We start from the raw sequence: 27,159 nt of genomic DNA, 5'->3' as shown, positions 1-27,159 counted from the left end.
GTGCTGGCCCCTGCAGCGACTACTTTAATGAGCTGTTTATAGAGAAGGGAGCCGTGTCATTCGAAGCGGTGGTGACCTCTCAGGTGAGCATGGAGAAGGTGCTGGCCCTCCGCAGGGACTACTTAATGAGCTTGTTTATGAGAAGGGAGCCGTGTCAGTCAGGAAGCGGTGGTCGACCTCTCAGGTGAGTCATGGAGAGGTGCTGGCCCCTGCAGCGACTACTTTAATGAGCGTTTATAGAGCAGGGAGCCGTGTGTCAGGAAGCGGTGGTCGACCTCCAGGTGAGTCATGGAGAAGGTGCTGGCCCCTGCAGCGACTACTTTAATGAGCTGTTTATAGAGAGGGAGCCGTGTCCATCAGGAAGCGGTGGCGACCTTCAGTGTGAGCATGGAGAAGGGCCCGGCCACCTGCAGCGACTACTTTAATGAGCTGTTTATAGAGAAGGGAGCCTGTCCAGTCAGGAAGCGGTGGTCGACCTCTAGGTGAGTACATGGAGAAGGTGTGGCCCCTGCAGCGACTACTTTAATGAGCTGTTTATAGAGAAGGGAGCCGTGTCCAGTCAGAAGCGGTGGGTCGACCTCTCAGGTGAGACATGGAGAAGGTGCTGGGCCCTGCAGCGACTACTTTAATTAGCTGTTTATAGAGAAGGGAGCCGTGTCCAGTCAGAACGGTGGTCGACCTCTTAGGGAGACAGGAGAAGGTGCTGGCCCCCTGCAGCGACTACTTTAATGAGTGTTTATAGAGAAGGGGAGCCGTGTCAGGAAGCGGTGGTCGACCCTCAGGTGAGTCATGGAGAAGGTGCTGGCCCCTGCAGCGACTACTTAATGAGGCTGTTTATAGAGAAGGGAGCTGTCCAGTCAGGAAGCGGTGGTCGACCTCTGGGGAGACATGGAGAAGGTGCTGGCCCCCTGCAGCGACTACTTTAATGAGCTGTTTATAGAGAAGGGAGCCGTGTCTGCAGTCAGGAAGCGGTGGTCGACTCTCAGGTGAGACATGGAGAAGGTGCTGCCCCTGCAGCGACTACTTTAATGAGCTGTTTATAGAGAAGGAGCCGTGTCACGACAGCGGTGGTCGACCCTCTCAGGTGAGTCATGGAGAAGGTGCTGGCCCCCTGCAGCGACTAATTAATGAGCTGTTTAAGAGAGGGAGCCGTGTCACGAAGCGGTGGTCGACCTCTCAGGTGAGGACTGGAGAAGGTGCGCTGGCCCCTGCAGCGACTACTTCAATGAGCGTGTTATAGAGAAGGTAGCCGTGCCAGCAGGAAGCGGGGTTCGACCTCTCAGCGGAGTCATGGAGAGGTGCTGGCCCCTGCAGGGACTACTTTAATGAGCTGTTATAGAGAAGGGAGCCGTGTCCAGTCATGACTAACGGTGGTCGACCTCTCAGGTGGAGCATGGAGAAGTTGTGGCCCCTGCAGCGGACTACTTTAATGAGTGTTTATAGAGAAGGGAGCCGTGTCCAGTCAGAAGCGGTGGTCGACCTCTCAGGGGAGTAATTGGAGAAGGTGCTGGCCCCTGCAGAGACTTAACTTTAATGAGTGTTACTAGAAGAAGGGAGTCAGGTGTCCAGCAGGAAGCCGGTAGGTCGACCCTCTAGGTGAGACATGGAGAAGGTGCTGGCCACCCTGCAGCGACTACTTTAATGAGCTTGTTTATAGAGAAGGGACGCCGTCCAGTCAGGAAGCGGTGGTCGGACCTCTCAGGTGAGCATGGAGAAGTGCTGCCCCCTGCAGCGGACTACTACTTTAATGAGAGTGTTTCTTAGATGAAGGGGCGCGTTGTCCAGTCCGAAGCGGTGGTCGACCTCTCAGGTGAGATAGGAGAAAGGTGCTGGCCACCTGCAGCGACTACTTTAATGAGCTGTTTATAGAGAAGGGAGCCGTGTCACGAAGCGGTGGTCGACCTCTCAGGTGGACATGGAGAAGGTGCTGGCCCCCCGCAGCGACTACTTTAATGAGCTGTTTATAGAGAAGGGAGCCGTGTCCAGTCATGAAGCGGTGGTCGACCTCTCAGGTGAGTCATGGAGAAGGTGCTGGCCCCTGCAGCGACTACTAATGAGCTGTTTATGAGAAGGGAGCCGTGTCCAGTCAGGAAGCGGTGGTCGACCTCTCAGGTGAGACAAGGAGAAGGTGCTTGCCCCCTGCAGATGACTTTTAGATGAGCTGTTTATAGAGAAGGGAGCCGTGTCAGTCAGGAAGCGGTGGTGCGACCTTCAGGTGAGTCATGGAGAAGGTGCTGCCCCTGCACGACTACTTTAATGAGCCTGTTTATAGAGAAGGGAGCCCCGTGCACGAAGCGGTGGTCGACCTCTCAGGTGAGTCATGGAGAAGGTGCTGGCCCCTGCCAGCGACTACTTTAATGAGCTGTTATAGAGAAGGGAGCCGTTGTCAGTCAGGAAGCGGTGGTCGACTCTCAGGTGAGTCATGGAGAGGTGCTGGCCCCCTGCAGCGACTACTTTAATGAGCTGTTTTATAGAGAAGGGAGCAGTGTCCGTCAGGAAGCGGTCGGTCGACCCTCAGGTGAGACTGGGAAGGTGCGGTGCCCCTGCAGCGACTACCTTAATGAGCTGTTTATAGAGAAGGGAGCCGTGTCCGCATGAAGCGGTGGTCGACCTCTCAGGTGAGACATGGAGAGGTGCTGGCCCCCTGCAGCGACTACTTTAATGAGCTGTTTATAGAGAAGGGAAGCCGTGTCCAGTCAGGAAGCGGTTGGTCGACCTCTCAGGTGAGCATGGAGAGGTGCTGGCCCCCTGCACGACTACTTTAATGAGCTGTTTATAGAGAAGGGAGCCGTGTCAGTCAGAAGCGGTGGTCGACCCTCTAGGTGAGACATGGAGAAGGTGCTGGCCCCCTGCAGCGACTACTTTAATGAGCTGTTTATAGAGAAGGGAGCCGTGTCCAGTCAGGAAGCGGTGGTCGACCTCTCAGGTGAGGACATGGAGAAGGTGTGGCCCCTGCAGCGAACTACTATGAGCTGTTATAGAGAAGGGACCGTGTCACGAAGGACGTGGTCGACCTCTCAGGTGGAGACATGGAGAAGGTGCTGGCCCCTGCAGGGACTACTTAATGAGCTGTTATAGAGAAGGGAGCCGTGTCCAGTCAGAAGCGGTGGTCGACCTCTCAGGTGAGACTTGGAGAAGGTGCTGGCCCCCTGCAGCGACTACTTTAATGAGCTGTTATAGAGAAGGGAGCCGTGTCCAGTCAGGAAGCGGTGGTTCGACCTTTCAGGTGAGACATGGAGAAGGGCTGGCCCCCTGCAGCGACTACTTTAATGAGCTGTTTATAGAGAAGGGAGCCGTGTCCAGTCAGGAAGCGGTGGTCGACCTCTCAGGTGAGGACATGGAGAGGTGCTGCCCCCTGCAGCGGAACTTTAATGAGTGGTTATAGAGAAAGGAGCCGTGTCAGAAGCGGTGGGTCGACCTCTCAGGTAGTCATGGAGAAGGTGCTGGCCCCCTGCAGCGACTACTTTAATGAGCTGTTTATAGAGAAGGGAGCCGTGTCCAGTCAGAAGCGGTGGTCGACCTTCAGGTGAGACATGGAGAAGGGCTGGCCCCTGCAGCGACTACTTTAATGAGCTGTTTATAGAGAAGGGAGCCGTGTCCAGTCAGGAAGCGGTGGTCGACCTTCAGGTGAGGACTGGAGAAGGTGCTGGCCCCCTGCAGCGACTACTTTAATGAGCTGTTTATAGAGAAGGGAGCCGTGTCCAGTCAGGAAGCGGGGGTCGACCTCTCAGGTGAGTCATGGAGAAGGTGCTGGCCCCCTGCAGCGACTACTTAATGAGCGTTTATAGAGAAGGAGCCGTGTCCACGAAGCGGTGGTCGACCTCTCAGGTGAGACATGGAGAAGGTGCTGGCCTGCAGCGAAACTTTATGAGTGTTTATAGAGAAGGGGAGCCGTGTCCAGTCAGGAAAGCGGTGGGTCGACCTCTCAGGTGAGTCATGGAGAAGGTGCTGGCCCCCTGCACGCGACTACTTTAATGAGCTGTTTATAGGAAAGGGAGCCGTGTCCAGTCAGAAGCGGTGGTCGACCTCTCAGGTGAGGAGACTGGAGAAGGTGCTGGCCACCTGCAGCGCACTACTTTAATGAGTGTTTATAGAGAAGGGAAGCCGTGTCCAGTCAGGAAGCGGTGGTCGACTCTCAGGTGAGACATGGAGGAAGGTGTGGCCCCTGCAGCGAAACTACTTAATGAGCTGTTTATAGATAAGGGAGCCGGTCATGTGAAGCGGTGGTCGAACCTCTCAGGTGAGCATGGAGAAGTGTCTCCCCTGCCCCTGCAGCGACTACTTTAATGAGCTGTTTATAGAGAAGGGAGCCGTGTCACGGAAGCGGTGGTCGACCTCTCAGGTGAGCAACAGGAGAAGGTGCTGGCCCCAGCAGCGACTACTTTAATGAGCTGTTTATAGAGAAGGGAGCCGTGTCCAGTCAGCAGCGGTGGTCGACCTCTCAGGTGAGCATGGAGAAGGTGCTGGCCCCACTGCAGCACGACTACTTTAATGAGTGTTTATAGAGAAGGGAGCCGTGTCATCCGGAAGCGGTGGTCCGAACCTCTCAGGTGAGTCATGGAGAAGGTGTTGGCCCCCTGCAGCGACTACTTTAATGAGCTGTTTATAGAGAAGGGAAGCCGTGTACGCATGAGCGGTGGTCGACCTCTCAGGAGTCATGGAGAAAGGTGCTGGCCCATGCAGCGACTACTTTAATGAGCTGTTTATATAGAAGGGAGCCGTGTCCAGTCAGGAAGCGGGTGGTCGACATCTCAGGTGAGACATGGAGAAGGTGCTGGCCCCTGTCCAGCGGACTACTTAATGAGCTGTTTATAGGGAAGGGAGCGTTGTTTCCAGTCAGGAAGCGGTGGTCGAATCCTCTAAGGTGAGTCATGGACCCTCCCTGACCACGCAGGTGCTGGCCCCCTGCAGCGACTACTTTAATGAGCTGTTATAGAGAAGGGAGCCGTCGTCACGAAAGCGGTGGCTCGACACTCTCAGGTGAGACATGGAGAAGGTGCTGGCCCCCTGCAGCGACTACTTTAATGAGCTGTTTATAGAGAAGGGAGCCGTTGTCAGTCAGGAAGCGGTGGCGACCTCTCAGGTGAGACATGGAGAAGGTGCTGGCCCCTGCAGCGACTACTTAATGAGCTGTTTATAGAGAAGGGAGCCGTGTTCACGAAGCGGTGGTCGACCTCTCAGGTGAGACATGGAGAAGGTGCTGGCCCCCTGCAGGGACTACTTTTAATGAGCTGTTATAGAGAAGGGAGCCGTGTCCCAGTCATGGAAGCGGCTGGTCGCACCCTCTCAGGTGAGACTGGAGAAGGTGCTGGCCCCCCTGCAAGCGACTACTTTAATGAGCTGTTTATAGAGAAGGGAGCCGTGTCCAGTCAGGAAGCGGTGGTCGACCTCTCAGGTGAGACATGGAGAAGGTGCTGGCCCCCTGCAGCTGGACTACTTTAATGAGCTGTTTATAGAGAAGGGAGCCGTTTGTCTCAGTCAGGAAGCGGTGGTCGACCTCTCAGGTGAGACATGGAGAAGGTGCTGGCCCCCTGCAGCGGACTTACTTTAATGAGCTGTTTATAGAGAAGGGAGCCGTAGTCACGAAGCGGTGGTCGACCTCTCATGGTGAGTCATGGAGAAGGTGCTGGCCCCCTGCAGCGACTACTTTAATGAGCTGTTTATAGAGAAGGGAGCCGTGTCCAGTCATGAAGCGGTGGTCGACCTCTCAGGTGAGACATGGAGAAGGTGCTGGCCCCCTGCAGCGACTACTTTAATGAGCTGTTTATAGAGAAGGGAGCCGTGTCCAGTCAGGAAGCGGTGGTCGACCTCTCAGGTGAGACTTGGAGAAGGTGCTGGCCCCCTGCAGCGACTACTTTAATGAGCTGTTTATAGAGAAGGGAGCCGTGTCCAGTCAGGAAGCGGTGGTCGACCTCTCAGGTGAGTCATGGAGAAGGTGCTGGCCCCCTGCAGCGACTACTTTAATGAGCTGTTTATAGAGAAGGGAGCCGTGTCACGAAGCGGTGGTCGACCTCTCAGGTGAGACATGGAGAAGGTGCTGGCCACCTGCAGCGACTACTTTAATGAGCTGTTTATAGAGAAGGGAGCCGTGTCCAGTCAGGAAGCGGTGGTCGACCTCTCAGGTGAGTCATGGAGAAGGTGCTGGCCCCCTGCAGCGACTACTTTAATGAGCTGTTTATAGAGAAGGGAGCCGTGTCACGAAGCGGTGGTCGACCTCTCAGGTGAGACATGGAGAAGGTGCTGGCCACCTGCAGCGACTACTTTAATGAGCTGTTTATAGAGAAGGGAGCCGTGTCCAGTCAGGAAGCGGTGGTCGACCTCTCAGGTGAGACATGGAGAAGGTGCTGGCCCCCTGCAGCGACTACTTTAATGAGCTGTTTATAGAGAAGGGAGCCGTGTCATGAAGCGGTGGTCGACCTCTCAGGTGAGTCATGGAGAAGGTGCTGCCCCCTGCAGCGACTACTTTAATGAGCTGTTTATAGAGAAGGGAGCCGTGTCCAGTCAGGAAGCGGTGGTCGACCTCTCAGGTGAGACATGGAGAAGGTGCTGGCCCCCTGCAGCGACTACTTTAATGAGCTGTTTATAGAGAAGGGAGCCGTGTCCAGTCAGGAAGCGGTGGTCGACCTCTCAGGTGAGTCATGGAGAAGGTGCTGGCCCCCTGCAGCGACTACTTTAATGAGCTGTTTATAGAGAAGGGAGCCGTGTCACGAAGCGGTGGTCGACCTCTCAGGTGAGTCATGGAGAAGGTGCTGGCCCCCTGCAGCGACTACTTTAATGAGCTGTTTATAGAGAAGGGAGCCGTGTCACGAAGCGGTGGTCGACCTCTCAGGTGAGTCATGGAGAAGGTGCTGGCCCCCTGCAGCGACTACTTTAATGAGCTGTTTATAGAGAAGGGAGCCGTGTCCAGTCAGGAAGCGGTGGTCGACCTCTCAGGTGAGACATGGAGAAGGTGCTGGCCCCCTGCAGCGACTACTTTAATGAGCTGTTTATAGAGAAGGGAGCCGTGTCCAGTCAGGAAGCGGTGGTCGACCTCTCAGGTGAGTCATGGAGAAGGTGCTGGCCCCCTGCAGCGACTACTTTAATGAGCTGTTTATAGAGAAGGGAGCCGTGTCCAGTCAGGAAGCGGTGGTCGACCTCTCAGGTGAGTCATGGAGAAGGTGCTGGCCCCCTGCAGCGACTACTTTAATGAGCTGTTTATAGAGAAGGGAGCCGTGTCCAGTCAGGAAGCGGTGGTCGACCTCTCAGGTGAGACATGGAGAAGGTGCTGGCCCCCTGCAGCGACTACTTTAATGAGCTGTTTATAGAGAAGGGAGCCGTGTCCAGTCAGGAAGCGGTGGTCGACCTCTCAGGTGAGTCATGGAGAAGGTGCTGGCCCCCTGCAGCGACTACTTTAATGAGCTGTTTATAGAGAAGGGAGCCGTGTCACGAAGCGGTGGTCGACCTCTCAGGTGAGTCATGGAGAAGGTGCTGGCCCCCTGCAGCGACTACTTTAATGAGCTGTTTATAGAGAAGGGAGCCGTGTCCAGTCAGGAAGCGGTGGTCGACCTCTCAGGTGAGTCATGGAGAAGGTGCTGGCCCCCTGCAGCGACTACTTTAATGAGCTGTTTATAGAGAAGGGAGCCGTGTCCAGTCAGGAAGCGGTGGTCGACCTCTCAGGTGAGACATGGAGAAGGTGCTGGCCCCCTGCAGCGACTACTTTAATGAGCTGTTTATAGAGAAGGGAGCCGTGTCCAGTCAGGAAGCGGTGGTCGACCTCTCAGGTGAGACATGGAGAAGGTGCTGGCCCCCTGCAGCGACTACTTTAATGAGCTGTTTATAGAGAAGGGAGCCGTGTCAGGAAGCGGTGGTCGACCTCTCAGGTGAGACATGGAGAAGGTGCTGGCCCCCTGCAGCGACTACTTTAATGAGCTGTTTATAGAGAAGGGAGCCGTGTCCAGTCAGGAAGCGGTGGTCGACCTCTCAGGTGAGACATGGAGAAGGTGCTGGCCACCTGCAGCGACTACTTTAATGAGCTGTTTATAGAGAAGGGAGCCGTGTCCAGTCAGGAAGCGGTGGTCGACCTCTCAGGTGAGACATGGAGAAGGTGCTGCCCCTGCAGCGACTACTTTAATGAGCTGTTTATAGAGAAGGGAGCCGTGTCCAGTCAGGAAGCGGTGGTCGACCTCTCAGGTGAGTCATGGAGAAGGTGCTGGCCCCCTGCAGCGACTACTTTAATGAGCTGTTTATAGAGAAGGGAGCCGTGTCCAGTCAGGAAGCGGTGGTCGACCTCTCAGGTGAGACATGGAGAAGGTGCTGGCCCCCTGCAGCGACTACTTTAATGAGCTGTTTATAGAGAAGGGAGCCGTGTCAGGAAGCGGTGGTCGACCTCTCAGGTGAGACATGGAGAAGGTGCTGGCCCCCTGCAGCGACTACTTTAATGAGCTGTTTATAGAGAAGGGAGCCGTGTCCAGTCATGAAGCGGTGGTCGACCTCTCAGGTGAGACATGGAGAAGGTGCTGGCCACCTGCAGCGACTACTTTAATGAGCTGTTTATAGAGAAGGGAGCCGTGTCCAGTCAGGAAGCGGTGGTCGACCTCTCAGGTGAGTCATGGAGAAGGTGCTGGCCCCCTGCAGCGACTACTTTAATGAGCTGTTTATAGAGAAGGGAGCCGTGTCCAGTCAGGAAGCGGTGGTCGACCTCTCAGGTGAGACATGGAGAAGGTGCTGGCCCCCTGCAGCGACTACTTTAATGAGCTGTTTATAGAGAAGGGAGCCGTGTCAGGAAGCGGTGGTCGACCTCTCAGGTGAGACATGGAGAAGGTGCTGGCCCCCTGCAGCGACTACTTTAATGAGCTGTTTATAGAGAAGGGAGCCGTGTCCAGTCATGAAGCGGTGGTCGACCTCTCAGGTGAGACATGGAGAAGGTGCTGGCCACCTGCAGCGACTACTTTAATGAGCTGTTTATAGAGAAGGGAGCCGTGTCCAGTCAGGAAGCGGTGGTCGACCTCTCAGGTGAGTCATGGAGAAGGTGCTGGCCCCTGCAGCGACTACTTTAATGAGCTGTTTATAGAGAAGGGAGCCGTGTCCAGTCATGAAGCGGTGGTCGACCTCTCAGGTGAGACATGGAGAAGGTGCTGGCCACCTGCAGCGACTACTTTAATGAGCTGTTTATAGAGAAGGGAGCCGTGTCCAGTCAGGAAGCGGTGGTCGACCTCTCAGGTGAGTCATGGAGAAGGTGCTGGCCCCCTGCAGCGACTACTTTAATGAGCTGTTTATAGAGAAGGGAGCCGTGTCCAGTCAGGAAGCGGTGGTCGACCTCTCAGGTGAGTCATGGAGAAGGTGCTGGCCCCCTGCAGCGACTACTTTAATGAGCTGTTTATAGAGAAGGGAGCCGTGTCCAGTCAGGAAGCGGTGGTCGACCTCTCAGGTGAGACATGGAGAAGGTGCTGGCCCCCTGCAGCGACTACTTTAATGAGCTGTTTATAGAGAAGGGAGCCGTGTCCAGTCAGGAAGCGGTGGTCGACCTCTCAGGTGAGTCATGGAGAAGGTGCTGGCCGCCTGCAGCGACTACTTTAATGAGCTGTTTATAGAGAAGGGAGCCGTGTCCAGTCAGGAAGCGGTGGTCGACCTCTCAGGTGAGACATGGAGAAGGTGCTGGCCCCCTGCAGCGACTACTTTAATGAGCTGTTTATAGAGAAGGGAGCCGTGTCACGAAGCAGTGGTCGACCTCTCAGGTGAGACATGGAGAAGGTGCTGGCCCCCTGCAGCGACTACTTTAATGAGCTGTTTATAGAGAAGGGAGCCGTGTCAAGTCAGGAAGCGGTGGTCGACCTCTCAGGTGAGTCATGGAGAAGGTGCTGGCCCCTGCAGCGACTACTTTAATGAGCTGTTTATAGAGAAGGGAGCCGTGTCCAGTCATGAAGCGGTGGTCGACCTCTCAGGTGAGTCATGGAGAAGGTGCTGGCCGCCTGCAGGGACTACTTTAATGAGCTGTTTATAGAGAAGGGAGCCGTGTCCAGTCAGGAAGCGGTGGTCGACCTCTCAGGTGAGACATGGAGAAGGTGCTGCCCCCTGCAGCGACTACTTTAATGAGCTGTTTATAGAGAAGGGAGCCGTGTCCAGTCAGGAAGCGGTGGTCGACCTCTCAGGTGAGACATGGAGAAGGTGCTGGCCCCCTGCAGCGACTACTTTAATGAGCTGTTTATAGAGAAGGGAGCCGTGTCACGAAGCGGTGGTCGACCTCTCAGGTGAGTCATGGAGAAGGTGCTGGCCCCCTGCAGCGACTACTTTAATGAGCTGTTTATAGAGAAGGGAGCCGTGTCCAGTCACGAAGCGGTGGTCGACCTCTCAGGTGAGACATGGAGAAGGTGCTGGCCCCCTGCAGCGACTACTTTAATGAGCTGTTTATAGAGAAGGGAGCCGTGTCCAGTCAGGAAGCGGTGGTCGACCTCTCAGGTGAGACATGGAGAAGGTGCTGGCCCCCTGCAGCGACTACTTTAATGAGCTGTTTATAGAGAAGGGAGCCGTGTCACGAAGCGGTGGTCGACCTCTCAGGTGAGTCATGGAGAAGGTGCTGGCCCCTGCAGCGACTACTTTAATGAGCTGTTTATAGAGAAGGGAGCCGTGTCACGAAGCGGTGGTCGACCTCTCAGGTGAGACATGGAGAAGGTGCTGCCCCCTGCTGGCTGCTGTGGTTCATGTAGAAGTTGGGCTGGGTGAGGAAATGTGCTAAATGACTCCAATAGACCTTTTCATCTCATCGACTCCACACCACCGGATGAAGAATCGGGGTACAAGTCTGTCAAGAGTAGTTATCAGAACAACAGGAAAACCGTATAGATCCTGAGTTATAAAACGGTTGGATGATGTCTGAGTAATACGTTTCCCTGTAATCATCATCTTACTGAGGTGGTTTGGTCAGAGGAATAACCTCTCTGTCTCTCTCTCTGTCTCTCTCTCTTTCTCTCTCCTCAGGTTTCAGCAAGGTCAGTTTCCTCCCCCTGCTAGAGTTTGCGTACACCTCTAACCTCTGCTTCAACTTCTGTGTGATGGCCGACGTTGCCACGCTGGCCCGACACCTTCTGATGGCCGAGGTCCTTCAGATCTGTGAGTCCGTCCACAAGAAGGTAGAGGAGCAGAAGATGATGGTCTACCAGCAAGGAGACATCCACACGGTGGTGTCCAGCCAGCCTGCACCCCAACAGGCCCCGAATGAAGAACCCGGGAGCTACATTATGACCATCGGGAGCGACGGCCACACGGTGGTGTCCAGCCAGCCTGCACCCCAACAGGCCCCGAATGAAGACCCCGGGGCCTACATTATGACCATCGGGAGCGACGGCCATGCCGTGGTGACTCATACTGGGCTAGCTGGAGCAGGGGATGACCTGGACTCCTTGGCCCACACAGCAGAGGCCTTCAGAGGGGATCTGACATCTGTAGTCACCCAGGCTCTGGGAGGTGAACCAGAGGAGACTATGACCGTGGTTGGGGAGGCTGGGTCAGAGACGGTGACTCTAGTCACCCACAGCGGCCAGGCCCGGGTAGGCGAGTCCGTCACCCTCTTCTCCCCTACTGGAGAGGCAGAGACCATGACGGTGGTCACCCACAGCGGCCAGGCCCGGGTAGGCGAGTCTGTCACCCTCTTCTCCCCTACTGGAGAGGCAGAGACCATGACAGTGGTGACCCACAGCGGCCAGGCCGGAGCCAGTGAGTCCCTGGCCGTGGTGTCAGCCTGTCTGGCCCTGGAGCAGCAGCAGCATGATGAAGGGGATGAGGGGGATGGGGACTCCCTCTCCATGGAACCAGGGGCCTTCCTCATCAGCGTGGACCCAGGGAAGGTGGCCCCTACTGAGGTGGTCCGTCTGGCTGTAGCGCCACCTGTAGTCCAGGAGGACCCAACGCCCCAGGAGGAGGAGACGTCAGCGCACCAGACGGTGGATTCAGCACCCCAGGCCGAGCCACAGCCTCCCGCTGCTCCCCAACCCCCTAAGAGGAAGAGAGGACGTCCTGCCAAGGTGAAGCAGGAGGTGATCGAGGAGCCAGAGTCTCCTGTCGAGGAGGAGGTGGTGCCAGAGCCGGTCTCTACTCCTGCAGAGGAGGTTCAGAGGAGCCATGACCCCTATAAGAGACGACTACGACAGCGCTCCATGGGGGAGGGGGGGTACGTCAGGCTACACATGGGGCTGGAGGAGGACAGAGAGGACAAGAAGGGAGCTCAGACCCCACAGCGTCCCAGCACCCCCAAGGTAGGCTATAGACAAACACCTGAACGGAGTCACAGTCACTATAGATTCATGCATGGATAATACATGAGTCTTGCAGAGCAGTCTTTGCACTTGTGTATGTCTCTCTCTGTGTGTGAGATATATATATAAATAAATAAATAAATACAAATTTCAATCAAAAGTATGAACACACCAACTCATTCCAGGGTTTTTCTTTATTTTTACTATTTTCTACATTGTAGAATAATAGTGAAGACATCAAAACTATGAAATAACACATATGGAATCATGTAGTAACCAAAAAAGTGTATTTTATATTTGAGATTCTTCAACAGTAGCCACCCTTTGCCTTGATGACAGCTTTGCACACTCTTGGCATTCTCTCAACCAGCTTCATGAGGAATGCTTTTCCAACAGTCTTGAAGGAGTTCCCACATATGCTGAGCACTTGTTGGCTGCTTTTCCTTCACTCTGCGGTCCAACTCATCCCAAACCATCTCAACTGGGTTGAGGTCGGGTGATTGTGGAGGCCAGGTCATCTGATCAGCACCCCATCACGCTCCTTGGTCAATTAGCCCTTAAACAGCCTGGAGGTGTGTTGGGTCATTGTCCTGTTGAAAAATAAATGATAGTCCCTCTAAGGGCAAACCAGATGGGATGGCGTATCGCTGCAGAATGCTGTGGTAGCCATGGTGGTTCAGTGTGCCTTAAATACTAAATAAATCACAGACAGTGTCACCAGCATAGAACCCCCACACCACCTCCTCCATGCTTCATGGTGGGAACCACACATGCTCACATTTGAACTCATCATACCAAAGGACAGATTTCCGCCGGTCTAATGTCCATTGCTCGTGTTTCTTGGCCCAAGCAAGTCTCTAATTATTATTATTCTGAATCTGGTAACTCTGATGAACTTATCCTCTGCAGCAGAGGTAACTCTGGGTCTTCCTTTCCTGTGGCGGTCCTCATGAGAGACAGTTTCATCATAGCGCTTGATGGTTTGTGACTGCACCTGAAGAAACGTTCAAAGTTCTTGAAGTGTTCCGTATTGACTGACCTTCATGTCTTAAAGTAATGATGGACTGTCGTTTCTCTTTGCTTATTTGAGCTGTTCTTGCCATAATATGGACTTTGTATTTTACCAAATAGGGCTATCTTCTATATACCCCCCTACCTTGTCACAACACAACTGATTGGCTCAAACGCATTGAGAAGGAAATAAATTCCACAAATTAACTTTTAACAAGTCACATCTGTTAATTAAAAGGCATTCCAGGTGACTGCATCATGAAGCTGGTTGAGAGAATGCCAAGAGTGGCCACAGCTGTCATCAAGGCAAAGGGTGGCTACTTTGAAGAATCTGAAATATAAAATATATTTTGATTGGTTCAACACTTTTTTGGTTACTACATGATTCCATATGTGTTATTTAATAGTTCTGATGTCTTCACTATTATTCTACAATGTAGAAAATAGTAAAAAAGTAAGAAAAACCCTTGAATGAGTAGGTGTGTCCAAACTTAACTTTTGACTGGTAGTGTGTGTTACCCATCCTAACTGTTCTGTATCTCTTTTCCAAACCCCAACACCCTCAAGAAGAGGGGTAGACCCGCCAAGAGACTAGTTGAAGAGATGGAAGCTGCGGTGGCTGGGATGGAGAATGTTGTCCAGACAGAGACTGAGGGCGTCCTATCACCAGACGGCATTGTAGACGGAGCACCTATCACAGAGCAGCCTGTGGGGGAGGGGCCAGAGCCGGGTCAAAGCCCCGCCCAGCCAGATGGAGGGAGTGAGGTGGAGGGAGAACACACCTGTTCAGAGTGTGGCCTGTCGTTTCACCGACGCTACGCTCTCATCATGCACACACTCAAACACGAGAAGACCAGAGGATACAAGTGTAGTGTACGTACCAACAACACTGTTCTCTAGATGTAGTAGTGTACGTACCGACAACACTGTTCTCTAGATGTAGTAGTGTACGTACCAACAACACTGTTCTCTAGATGTAGTAGTGTACGTACCAACAACACTGTTCTCCAGGTGTAGTAGTGTACGTACCAACAACACTGTTCTCCAGGTGTAGTAGTGTACGTACCAACAACACTGTTCTCTAGATGTAGTAGTGTACGTACCAACAACACTGTTCTCCAGATGTAGTAGTGTACGTACCAACAACACTGTTCTCCAGGTGTAGTAGTGTACGTACCAACAACACTGTTCTCCAGATGTAGTAGTGTACGTACCAACAACACTGTTCTCCAGGTGTAGTAGTGTACGTACCAACAACACTGTTCTCTAGGTGTAGTAGTGTACGTACCAACAACACTGTTCTCTAGATGTAGTAGTGTACGTACCAACAACACTGTTCTCTAGATGTAGTAGTGTACGTACCAACAACACTGTTCTCCAGATGTAGTAGTGTACGTACCAACAACACTGTTCTCCAGGTGTAGTAGTGTACGTACCAACAACACTGTTCTCCAGATGTAGTAGTGTACGTACCAACAACACTGTTCTCCAGGTGTAGTAGTGTACGTACCAACAACACTGTTCTCTAGGTGTAGTAGTGTACGTACCAACAACACTGTTCTCTAGATGTAGTAGTGTAGTAGTGTACGTACCAACAACACTGTTCTCCAGATGTAGTAGTGTAGTACCAACAACACTGTTCTCTAGATGTAGTAGTGTACGTACCGACAACACTGTTCTCCAGATGTAGTAGTGTACGTACCAACAACACTGTTCTCTAGGTGTAGTAGTGTACGTACCGACAACACTGTTCTCCAGATGTAGTAGTGTACGTACCAACAACACTGTTCTCCAGATGTAGTAGTGTACGTACCAACAACACTGTTCTCCAGATGTAGTAGTGTGCGTACCAACAACACTGTTCTCCAGGTGTAGTAGTGTACGTACCAACAACACTGTTCTCTAGGTGTAGTAGTGTACGTACCAACAACACTGTTCTCTAGGTGTAGTAGTGTACGTACCAACAACACTGTTCTCCAGATGTAGTAGTGTACGTACCAACAACACTGTTCTCTAGGTGTAGTAGTGTACGTACCAACAACACTGTTCTCCAGATGTAGTAGTGTAGTACCAACAACACTGTTCTCTAGATGTAGTAGTGTACGTACCAACAACACTGTTCTCTAGGTGTAGTAGTGTACGTACCAACAACACTGTTCTCTAGATGTAGTAGTGTAGTACCAACAACACTGTTCTCTAGATGTAGTAGTGTACGTACCAACAACACTGTTCTCTAGATGTAGTAGTGTACGTACCAACAACACTGTTCTCTAGATGTAGTAGTGTACGTAGCAACAACACTGTTCTCTAGATGTAGTAGTGTACGTACCAACAACACTGTTCTCTAGATGTAGTAGTGTACGTACCAACAACACTGTTCTCTAGATGTAGTAGTGTACGTACCAACAACACTGTTCTCCAGATGTAGTAGTGTACGTACCAACAACACTGTTCTCCAGATGTAGTAGTGTACGTACCAACAACACTGTTCTCCAGATGTAGTAGTGTACGTACCAACAACACTGTTCTCCAGATGTAGTAGTGTACGTACCTCTAAATAGGTCTGTGTCTGTGAGGCTGAGACAGGAGGGGTCGGGAGACACTGTGGTCTGAGTCATGTTTGACTGGCAGCCAGTGGTCCTGTTTTTCTTTAGAGGTGGTGTATTTCAGAGTGAACAGAGAAGTTATAGTGTTGTCATATGAATGATCTATCATGGCCGTGTATGGCAGGGTTCCCCTACTGGCGGCCTGCGGGGGATTTTATTTGGCCACCCAAGTTTTCTGAGCAGGAAAAAAAGGTGTTTATTTATATAATCAAAAAAACTTTTATATTTAAAATGTGTATCTATATACACTGCTCAAAAAAATAAAGGGAACACTTAAACAACACAATGTAACTCCAAGTCAATCCCACTTCTGTGAAATCAAACTGTCCACTTAGGAAGCAACACTGATTGACAATAAATTTCACATGCTGTTGTGCAAATGGAATAGACAAAAGGTGGAAATTATAGGCAATTAGCAAGACACCCCCAAAAAAGGAGTGATTCTGCAGGTGGTGACCACAGACCACTTCTCAGTTCCTATGCTTCCTGGCTGATGTTTTGGTCACTTTTGAATGCTGGCGGTGCTCTCACTCTAGTGGTAGCATGAGACGGAGTCTACAACCCACACAAGTGGCTCAGGTAGTGCAGTTCATCCAGGATGGCACATCAATGCGAGCTGTGGCAAAAAGGTTTGCTGTGTCTGTCAGCGTAGTGTCCAGAGCATGGAGGCGCTACCAGGAGACAGGCCAGTACATCAGGAGACGTGGAGGAGGCCGTAGGAGGGCAACAACCCAGCAGCAGGACCGCTACCTCCGCCTTTGTGCAAGGAGGTGCACTGCCAGAGCCCTGCAAAATGACCTCCAGCAGGCCACAAATGTGCATGTGTCAGCATATGGTCTCACAAGGGGTCTGAGGATCTCATCTCGGTACCTAATGGCAGTCAGGCTACCTCTGGCGAGCACATGGAGGGCTGTGCGGCCCCACAAAGAAATGCCACCCCACACCATGACTGACCCATCGCCAAACCGGTCATGCTGGAGGATGTTGCAGGCAGCAGAATGTTCTCCACGGCGTCTCCAGACTCTGTCACATGTGCTCATGTGCTCAGTGTGAACCTGCTTTCATCTGTGAAGAGCACAGGGCGCCAGTGGCGAATTTGCCAATCTTGGTGTTCTCTGGCAAATGCCAAATGCCACCTGTGGACGTCGGGCCCTCATACCACCCTCATGGAGTCTGTTTCTGACCGTTTGAGCAGACACATGCACATTTGTGGCCTGCTGGAGGTCATTTTGCAGGGCGCTGGCATTGCACCTCCTTGCACAAAGGCGGAGGTAGCGGTCCTGCTGCTGGGTTGTTGCCCTCCTACGGCCTCCTCCACGTCTCCTGATGTACTGGCCTGTCTCCTGGTAGCGCCTCCATGCTCTGGACACTACGCTGACAGACACAGCAAACCTTTTTGCCACAGCTCGCATTGATGTGCCATCCTGGATGAACTGCACTACCTGAGCCACTTGTGTGGGTTGTAGACTCCGTCTCATGCTACCACTAGAGTGAGAGCACCGCCAGCATTCAAAAGTGACCAAAACATCAGCCAGGAAGCATAGGAACTGAGAAGTGGTCTGTGGTCACCACCTGCAGAATCACTCCTTTTTTGGGGGTGTCTTGCTAATTGCCTATAATTTCCACCTTTTGTCTATTCCATTTGCACAACAGCATGTGAAATTTATTGTCAATCAGTGTTGCTTCCTAAGTGAACAGTTTGATTTCACAGAAGTGTGATTGACTTGGAGTTACATTGTGTTGTTTAAGTGTTCCCTTTATTTTTTTGAGCAGTGTATATAGAGAGATTTAAAATATATACAAATGTATCTTTTTTGATCAAAGGTATATATATATATATACAATCTCTCATATAGATTTTATATATATAGATATTATATATATATATAAAATCAATCAGCTCCAAGTGATTTTAATTTAGGAAATGTGTTCCAAAGTTTTCCCAGGTGTGATATAGAGAGAGAGAGACTGTAATGAGATGTAACATTACGGAGGGAAAGGGGGGATACCTAGTCAGTTGTACAACTGAGTGCCTTCAACTGAAATGTGTCTTCCTCATTTAACCCCACCCCTCAATCAGAAAGGTGTGTGTGTGGGGGGGGGGGGGGGCTGCCTTAATCGACATCCACGTCTTCGGCGCCCGGTGAACAGCACTGTAATATTACGGAGGGCAGTCATTGGTCCGTTTAGACCATGGAGCTCTCAATGACATATTTACAGTAACTGCACCCCATCACATATTTACCCCAGGTTGTCTTTCATTCACGTTGGAAACAGGACTTTGTTGATAATGTTATCTATGTAATGTTAGCCAGACCCCTTCCTAATATTGAGTTGAAACCTTCCACCCCCTTTTGCCCTCAGAACAGCCTCAATTCGTCAGGGCACTCAGGGTTTGTGATCGTATACAAATGTAAGCAAGGTTTGAAATTATTATGTTTTAGTGATATATCAGTTTTGGGCTTTTTTTGCGTTAAATTTGCAGTTTACAAATTATGTGTAATTATGTTCTGGATCACCCCCCCCCCCTTCCCCGACCATCCGCTCCGACCAAAAATGTGTCCCGTGGCTGATTCTAGACTGCAATGCTGACTACAATCCTTCTTTCTCTAGTTATGTAACAAGGAGTTCCAGTACGCGGCCTCTCTGAGGGCCCATCTGACCCGACACAAGCACCAGAAGAGCCAGAGGCCCACCCTGGTCAGGGTCCCCCAGCCCCACGGTGAAGAGGGCCTCGAGGGGGACGTCAGGGCCAAGGGACGCACCAAGAGAGAGTTTGTCTGTGACATCTGTGGAAAGACTCTTCCTAAGCTGTATTCTCTGAGGATCCACATGCTGAACCACACGGGTAAGTTTCTCCCAGCTCTCAGGTGGGTAAAGCACCTGTATAAATCTAATCTGTTGTTGTTATCAGGGGTCACGGTAAGCTTTCCGAAAATCAACATTTTCAAAACATAGACCGTCAAAGAAAATCTGTTTTTAAACCATTTCATGTGTATTTTTAATGTTGAAATGCAATAATATTTTGTTGATTAGTGGAGAAAAACTTTCGTTTTTATCACAAAGATGATGGATGACCATCAGATTTCTTATGTTTACTATCAAACGAATGCAGCCAGCTTAATTTCCTAATGTTTTGCTTTAAACTTAATCTTGCATTTTAACTTCGTTACTTTTCTCCGGTAGTTTTACTATCGTCTCTTCCTCTCTGCTATCGGTCAGAGCGCCGTCTGCTGATCCAATGCCCGTTTGTGAATTCGGGAATTTGATTGGTCTGACGACAAGAGCAAAGGTTTCTCGTCTGATTGGAGAAACGCAACCTGAAGTACAAATTTAGTCTGAAGTCGAGCAGAAATTGACAATAAGAAACGTTTTAGATCTGCGTTTACGCAATGCAGCAAGATAGTTCAATATATTTTTAACTGTGTGAGAAATGTAGAATTCTGCGTTGACCTGGCCTTTTTATTATTACTGATTTTCAGGGATTCAATCCTATGGCGGGTTGTTGGCTTCTGGCTTTTTTGAAGGCAATGTTCCTGCAATCACAGAAATTCTATTCACAGGAAAACACTGCATATATCACCTCAATTTGAAGTTGCCTCTTTAAAGCAGTAGTGCCTATTACCCGCGCCGGGTGGTGTGTCTATCACCCGCGCCGGGTGGTGTGTCTATCACCCGCGCCGGGTGGTGAGTCTATCACCCGCGCCGGGTGGTGAGTCTATCACCCGCGCCGGGTGGTGTGTCTATCACCCGCGCCGGGTGGTGAGTCTATCACCCGCGCCGGGTGGTGAGTCTATCACCCGCGCCGGGTGGTGAATCTATCACCCGCGCCGGGTGGTGAGTCTATCACCCGCGCCGGGTGGTGAGTCTATCACCCGCGCCGGGTGGTGAGTCTATCACCCGCGCCGGGTGGTGAGTCTATCACCCGCGCCGGGTGGTGAGTCTATCACCCGCGCCGGGTGGTGAGTCTATCACCCGCGCCGGGTGGTGAATCCTTAATGTCAATAAAGCAGTAGTGCCTATTACCCGGTGTTGGTATTGAATCCTGGCCTTAATATTGTTTATTATAATGATTGTTGTTCCCACAGGGGTGCGGCCCCACTCCTGCAAGGTCTGTGGGAAGACCTTTGCTCATAAACACAGCCTGAAGATGCACAGAGCTCTACATGACGCTGCTAAACAGTTCCACTGTCTGCTCTGTGACAAGTCCTTCGTTAGTAAGAGAAGTCTGGAGGAACACACCAGTATTCACACAGGTACAATACAACATTATCCTCAGACACCAGTATTCACACAGGTACAATACAACATTATCCTCAGACACCAGTATTCACACAGCCACAATACAACATTATCCTCAGACACCAGTATTCACACAGGTACAATACAACATTATCCTCAGACACCAGTATTCACACAGGTACAATACAACATTATCCTCAGACACCAGTATTCACACAGGTACAATACAACATTATCCTCAGACACCAGTATTCACACAGGTACAATACAACATTATCCTCAGACACCAGTATTCACACAGGTACAATACAACATTATCCTCAGACACCAGTATTCACACAGGTACAATACAACATTATCCTCAGACACCAGTATTCACACAGGAGGTACAATACAGCATTATCCTCAGACACCAGTATTCACACAGGAGGTACAATACAGCATTATCCTCAGACACCAGTATTCACACAGGCACAATACAACATTATCCTCAGACACCAGTATTCACACAGGCACAATACAACATTATCCTCAGACACCAGTATTCACACAGGCACAATACAACATTATCCTCAGACACCAGTATTCACACAGGCACAATACAACATTATCCTCAGACACCAGTATTCACACAGGCACAATACAACATTATCCTCAGACACCAGTATTCACACTATGGAGCTGTTGAGATGCCTGCGTTGGCCTGACTAGGCATCCCACCATATTTGCTAGAAAGAGCCAGTATGGTATGTCGGGGTTGGCACAATAGTGTATTAGTCCTCAGTCCATAGGAACACATTGCTCTCTGATGATAAGGGGTGTCATACTATACTGTTCACTCAATACAGAAGTCCTTGGTTTGGTGAATCTAAGTAGGTCTGTTAAATGTCTTCCAGGTGAATCTAAGTATCTCTGTTAAATGTCTTCCAGGTGAATCTAAGTATCTCTGTTAAATGTCTTCCAGGTGAATCTAAGTATCTCTGTTAAATGTCTTCCAGGTGAATCTAAGTATCTCTGTACCCAGTGTGGGAGGTCGTTCCACCGAGCGTCCGGTCTGAGTAAACACTTAAAGAGACACCAGCCCAGACCTGACGTACGAGGGTTCCCCTGTAGTCAGTAAGGACCTGCTTCTCTCCTCATTCTCATACGTTCATTTGGATTAAGTAGTTTTTTTCTGAGTGGGTGAGTTTTGTCTTTTCGTGTGTGTGTGTCAGAGAGGTTTTGTGATGTCATGTCTGTGTGTATGCTCATTCCTGCTGTATTAGGTGTGTGAGCAATATTGTCTGTGTAGCTATGTACAAAACATTAGGAACACCTGCTCTTTCCATGACAGACTGACCAGGTGAATCCAGGTGAAAGCTCTGATCCCTTATTGATGTTTCTTGTTAAATCCACTTCAATCAGTGTAAATTAAGATAAAGACTGGGCATATGGTACTGACCCAATGGTAAAGACTGGGCATATGGCACTGACCCAATGGTAAAGACGGGGCATATGGTACTGACCCAATGGTAAAGACTGGGCATATGGTACTGACCCAATGGTAAAGACTGGGCATATGGTACTGACCCAATGGTAAAGACTGGGCATATGGTACTGACCCAATGGTAAAGACTGGGCATATGGTACTGACCCAATGGTAAAGACGGGGCATATGGTACTGACCCAATGGTAAAGACGGGGCATATGGCACTGACCCAATGGTAAAGACGGGGCATATGGCACTGACCCAATGGTAAAGACGGGGCATATGGCACTGACCCAATGGTAAAGACTGGGCATATGGTACTGACCCAATGGTAAAGACGGGGTATATGGTACTGACCCAATGGTAAAGACTGGGCATATGGTACTGACCCAATGGTAAAGACGGGGCATATGGTACTGACCCAATGGTAAAGACGGGGCATATGGTACTGACCCAATGGTAAAGACGGGGCATATGGTACTGACCCAATGGTAAAGACGGGGCATATGGTACTGACCCAATGGTAAAGACGGGGCATATGGTACTGACCCAATGGTAAAGACGGGGCATATGGTACTGACCCAATGGTAAAGACGGGGCATATGGTACTGACCCAATGGTAAAGACGGGGCATATGGTACTGACCCAATGATAAAGACGAGGGGTATGGTACTGACCCAATGATAAAGACGAGGGGTATGGTACTGACCCAATGATAAAGACGAGGGGTATGGTACTGACCCAATGATAAAGACGAGGGGTATGGTACTGACCCAATGATAAAGACGAGGGGTATGGTACTGACCCAATGATAAAGACGAGGGGTATGGTACTGACCCAATGATAAAGACGAGGGGTATGGTACTGACCCAATGATAAAGACGAGGGGTATGGTACTGACCCAATGATAAAGACGAGGGGTATGGTACTGACCCAATGATAAAGACGAGGGGTATGGTACTGACCCAATGATAAAGACGAGGGGTATGGTACTGACCCAATGATAAAGACGAGGGGTATGGTACTGACCCAATGATAAAGACGAGGGGTATGGTACTGACCCAATGATAAAGACGAGGGGTATGGTACTGACCCAATGATAAAGACGAGGGGTATGGTACTGACCCAATGATAAAGACGAGGGGTATGGTACTGACCCAATGATAAAGACGAGGGGTATGGTACTGACCCAATGATAAAGACGAGGGTTATGGTACTGACCCAATGATAAAGACGAGGGGTATGGTACTGACCCAATGATAAAGACGAGGGTTATGGTACTGACCCAATGATAAAGACGAGGGGTATGGTACTGACCCAATGATAAAGACGAGGGTTATGGTACTGACCCAATGATAAAGACGAGGGTTATGGTACTGACCCAATGATATGGCTCATGCGCTGCTGGTGCCAATAATAATATTCGCTGAATTAAGTTGAGAATTAAAAAGTAAAAGACAGATTAGTCTTTTCATTGTCTTCTCTTTGAAGCAATAGCCAATTGATTTCCAAACTATTTTTTCCTGCATTTGAAGTTTGAAATACTGCGATATGCCTTGCTGGGCCTCTTTCACTGACATTCACAACTCTACAATCATCTATTTGGTAGCCTGTTGGCCACACCCACTGCCTTCAAACAGGCTATGGGATTTAAAACAATCGTATTTACAGGGTGGGGGTACCTATAGATCCTATAGCCTACAGGGTGGGGGTACCTATAGATCCTATAGCCTACAGGGTGGAGGTACCTATAGATCCTATAGCCTACAGGGTGGAGGTACCTATAGATCCTATAGCCTACAGGGTGGGGGTACCTATAGATCCTACAGTCTACAGGGTGGGGGTACCTATAGATCCTATAGCCTACAGGGTGGGGGTACCTATAGCCTACAGGGTGGGGGTACCTATAGATCCTATAGCCTACAGGGTGGGGGTACCTATAGATCCTATAGCCTACAGGGTGGAGGTACCTATAGATCCTATAGCCTACAGGGTGGGGGTACCTATAGATCTTATAGCCTACAGGGTGGAGGTACCTATAGATCCTATAGCCTACAGGGTGGAGGTACCTATAGATCCTATAGTCTACACGGTGGGGGTACCTATAGATCCTATAGCCTACAGGGTGGAGGTACCTATAGATCCTATAGCCTACGTGGTGGGGGTACCTATAGATCCTATAGCCTACAGGGTGGAGGTACCTATAGATCCTATAGCCTACAGGGTGGGGGTACCTATAGCCTACAGGGTGGGGGTACCTATAGATCCTATAGCCTACAGGGTGGAGGTACCTATAGATCCTATAACCTACAGGGTGGGGGTACCTATAGATACTATAGCCTACAGGGTGGAGGTACCTATAGATCCTATAGCCTACAGGGTGGGGGTACCTATAGATCCTATAGCCTACAGGGTGGAGGTACCTATAGATCCTATAGCCTACAGGGTGGGGGTACCTATAGATCCTATAGCCTACAGGGTGGGGGTACCTATAGATCCTATAGCCTACAGGGTGGAGGTACCTATAGATCCTATAGCCTACAGGGTGGGGGTACCTATAGATCCTATAGCCTACAGGGTGGAGGTACCTATAGATCCTATAGCCTACAGGGTGGGGGTACCTATAGATCTTATAGCCTACAGGGTGGAGGTACCTATAGATCCTATAGCCTACAGGGTGGAGGTACCTATAGATCCTATAGCCTACAGGGTGGAGGTACCTATAGATCCTATAGTCTACAGGGTGGGGGTACCTATAGATCCTATAGCCTACAGGTTGGGGGTACCTATAGATCCTATAGCCTACAGGGTGGAGGTACCTATAGATCCTATAGCCTACAGGGTGGGGGTACCTATAGATCCTATAGCCTACAGGGTGGGGGTACCTATAGATCCTATAGCCTACAGGGTGGGGGTACCTATAGATCCTATAGCCTACAGGGTGGAGGTACCTATAGATCCTATAGCCTACAGGGTGGGGGTACCTATAGATCCTATAGCCTACAGGGTGGAGGTACCTATAGATCCTATAGCCTACAGGGTGGGGGTACCTATAGATCCTATAGCCTACACGGTGGGGGTACCTATAGATCCTATAGCCTACAGGGTGGGGGTACCTATAGATCCTATAGCCTACAGGGTGGAGGTACCTATAGATCCTATAGCCTACAGGGTGGGGGTACCTATAGATCCTATAGCCTACAGGGTGGAGGTACCTATAGATCCTATAGCCTACAGGGTGGAGGTACCTATAGATCCTATAGCCTACAGGGTGGGGGTACCTATAGATCCTATAGCCTACAGGTTGGAGGTACCTATAGATCCTATAGCCTACAGGGTGGAGGTACCTATAGATCCTATAGCCTACAGGGTGGGGGTACCTATAGATCCTATAGCCTACAGGGTGGGGGTACCTATAGATCCTATAGCCTACAGGGTGGGGGTACCTATAGATCCTATAACCTACATGGTGGAGGTACCTATAGATCCTATAGCCTACAGGGTGGGGGTAGATGGGTGGGGACACCCCTCGTGTGGGGTGTTTTTTTCTTGGCACACATTGGGCCCCTTGAATGCCATAGGATATCTGAACATCATTGCCAATCATATACCTCCCTTCATGTCAGCGGTGTATCCATCAGGGAATTGATTTGCCCCATGCCACAAGGCTAGGATTGTCCAGGAATGGTTCCACAAGCATGAATTCAGCTTACTGCAGTGGCCTGCCCAGTTGCCGGATCTCAGCCCAGTTGCCGGATCTCAGCCCAGTTGCCGGATCTCAGCCCAGTTGCCGGATCTCAGCCCAGTTGCCGGATCTCAGCCCAGTCGCCAGATCCCAGTCCAATGAGATGGAACGATCTATTTGGAGTAGAGATCCACTAGCAGCCAACTGTGGGGAAGCATTGGAGTCAACATGGCGTTCCACATCCCTGTGGAACGCTTTCAACACCTTGTAGAGTCCATGCCTCAACGAATTGAGGCTGTTCTGAGGGCAAAAGGGGGTGCAACTCAACATTATGGTGGTGTTCCTAATGTTTTGTGTGTGTGTATGTGTGTGTGTGTGTGTATATACAGTATGTGATGTAGTGCCTGTCCTGACTGGTCTGTATCCCTCCTCCAGCTGTGATAAGAGTTTCTTTGAGGCCAAAGACCTGCAGCAGCACATGAACAAACACCTGGGACTCAAACCCTTCCAGTGTCAGGTGGGAAATAATAATATGAATAATAATGGTGTTATATTCTATCAGCTGTGTTTGGTGTTATATTCTATCAGGTATGTGGGAAGTGTTACAGCTGTATTGGGTTATATTGTATTCTATCAGGTATGTGGGAAGTGTTACAGCTGTATTGGGTTATATTGTATTCTATCAGGTATGTGGGAAGTGTTACAGCTGTATTGTGTTTGGTGTTATATTCTATCAGGTATGTGGGAAGTGTTACGGTTGTGTTATATTGTGTTCTATCAGGTATGTGGGAAGTGTTACAGCTGTATTGGGTTATATTGTGTTCTATCAGGTATGTGGGAAGTGTTACAGCTGTATTGGGTTATATTGTATTCTATCAGGTATGTGGGAAGTGTTACAGCTGTATTGGGTTATATTGTATTCTATCAGGTATGTGGGAAGTGTTACAGCTGTATTGTGTTTGGTGTTATATTCTATCAGGTATGTGGGAAGTGTTACGGTTGTGTTATATTGTGTTCTATCAGGTATGTGGGAAGTGTTACAGCTGTATTGGGTTATATTGTGTTCTATCAGGTATGTGGGAAGTGTTACAGCTGTATTGGGTTATATTGTATTCTATCAGGTATGTGGGAAGTGTTACAGCTGTATTGGGTTATATTGTATTCTATCAGGTATGTGGGAAGTGTTACAGCTGTATTGGGTTATATTGTGTTCTATCAGGTATGTGGGAAGTGTTACAGCTGTATTGGGTTATATTGTGTTCTACCCGGTATGTGGGAAGTGTTACAGCTGTATTGGGTTATATTGTATTCTATCAGGTATGTGGGAAGTGTTACAGCTGTGTTGGGTTATATTGTATTCTATCAGGTATGTGGGAAGTGTTACAGCTGTGTTGTGTTTGGTGTTATATTCTATCAGGTATGTGGGAAGTGTTACAGCTGTATTGGGTTATATTGTGTTCTATCAGGTATGTGGGAAGTGTTACAGCTGTATTGGGTTTGGTGTTATATTCTATCAGGTATGTGGGAAGTGTTACAGCTGTATTGGGTTATATTGTATTCTATCAGGTATGTGGGAAGTGTTACAGCTGTATTGGGTTATATTGTATTCTATCAGGTATGTGGGAAGTGTTACAGCTGTATTGGGTTATATTGTATTCTATCAGGTATGTGGGAAGTGTTACAGCTGTATTGGGTTATATTGTGTTCTACCCGGTATGTGGTAAGTGTTACAGCTGTATTGGGTTATATTGTATTCTATCAGGTATGTGGGAAGTGTTACAGCTGTGTTGGGTTATATTGTGTTCTATCAGGTATGTGGGAAGTGTTACAGCTGTATTGTGTTTGGTGTTATATTCTATCAGGTATGTGGGAAGTGTTACAGCTGTATTGGGTTATATTGTATTCTATCAGGTATGTGGG

General features: G+C 50.0%; 1 protein-coding gene across 1 annotated transcript in view; it reads left to right on the top strand.

Moving 5' to 3' along the window:
• Window positions 1–8,394: 8,394 nt before the first annotated feature.
• LOC120053591 (zinc finger and BTB domain-containing protein 11-like) overlaps window positions 8,395–27,159 on the top strand; it is a gene marked incomplete at its 5' end in the record, with an annotated part of 38,000 nt that continues 19,235 nt past the window's right edge. Inside the window, 7 exons of the mRNA XM_039000726.1 lie at window positions 8,395–8,476; window positions 10,954–12,227; window positions 13,806–14,111; window positions 18,458–18,692; window positions 19,933–20,100; window positions 21,085–21,202; window positions 25,675–25,756. Of these exons, the coding sequence (XP_038856654.1) occupies window positions 8,395–8,476; window positions 10,954–12,227; window positions 13,806–14,111; window positions 18,458–18,692; window positions 19,933–20,100; window positions 21,085–21,202; window positions 25,675–25,756 (2,265 nt within the window). The remainder of the gene's footprint in view (window positions 8,477–10,953; window positions 12,228–13,805; window positions 14,112–18,457; window positions 18,693–19,932; window positions 20,101–21,084; window positions 21,203–25,674; window positions 25,757–27,159) is intronic.

This window comes from Salvelinus namaycush, chromosome 9 (genome assembly GCF_016432855.1).
Source record: "Salvelinus namaycush isolate Seneca chromosome 9, SaNama_1.0, whole genome shotgun sequence".
Taxonomy (NCBI): Eukaryota; Metazoa; Chordata; class Actinopteri; order Salmoniformes; family Salmonidae; genus Salvelinus; species Salvelinus namaycush.
The sequence above is the reverse complement of the archived record's forward strand: the minus strand, read 5'-3'. Positions and strand labels throughout refer to the sequence as shown.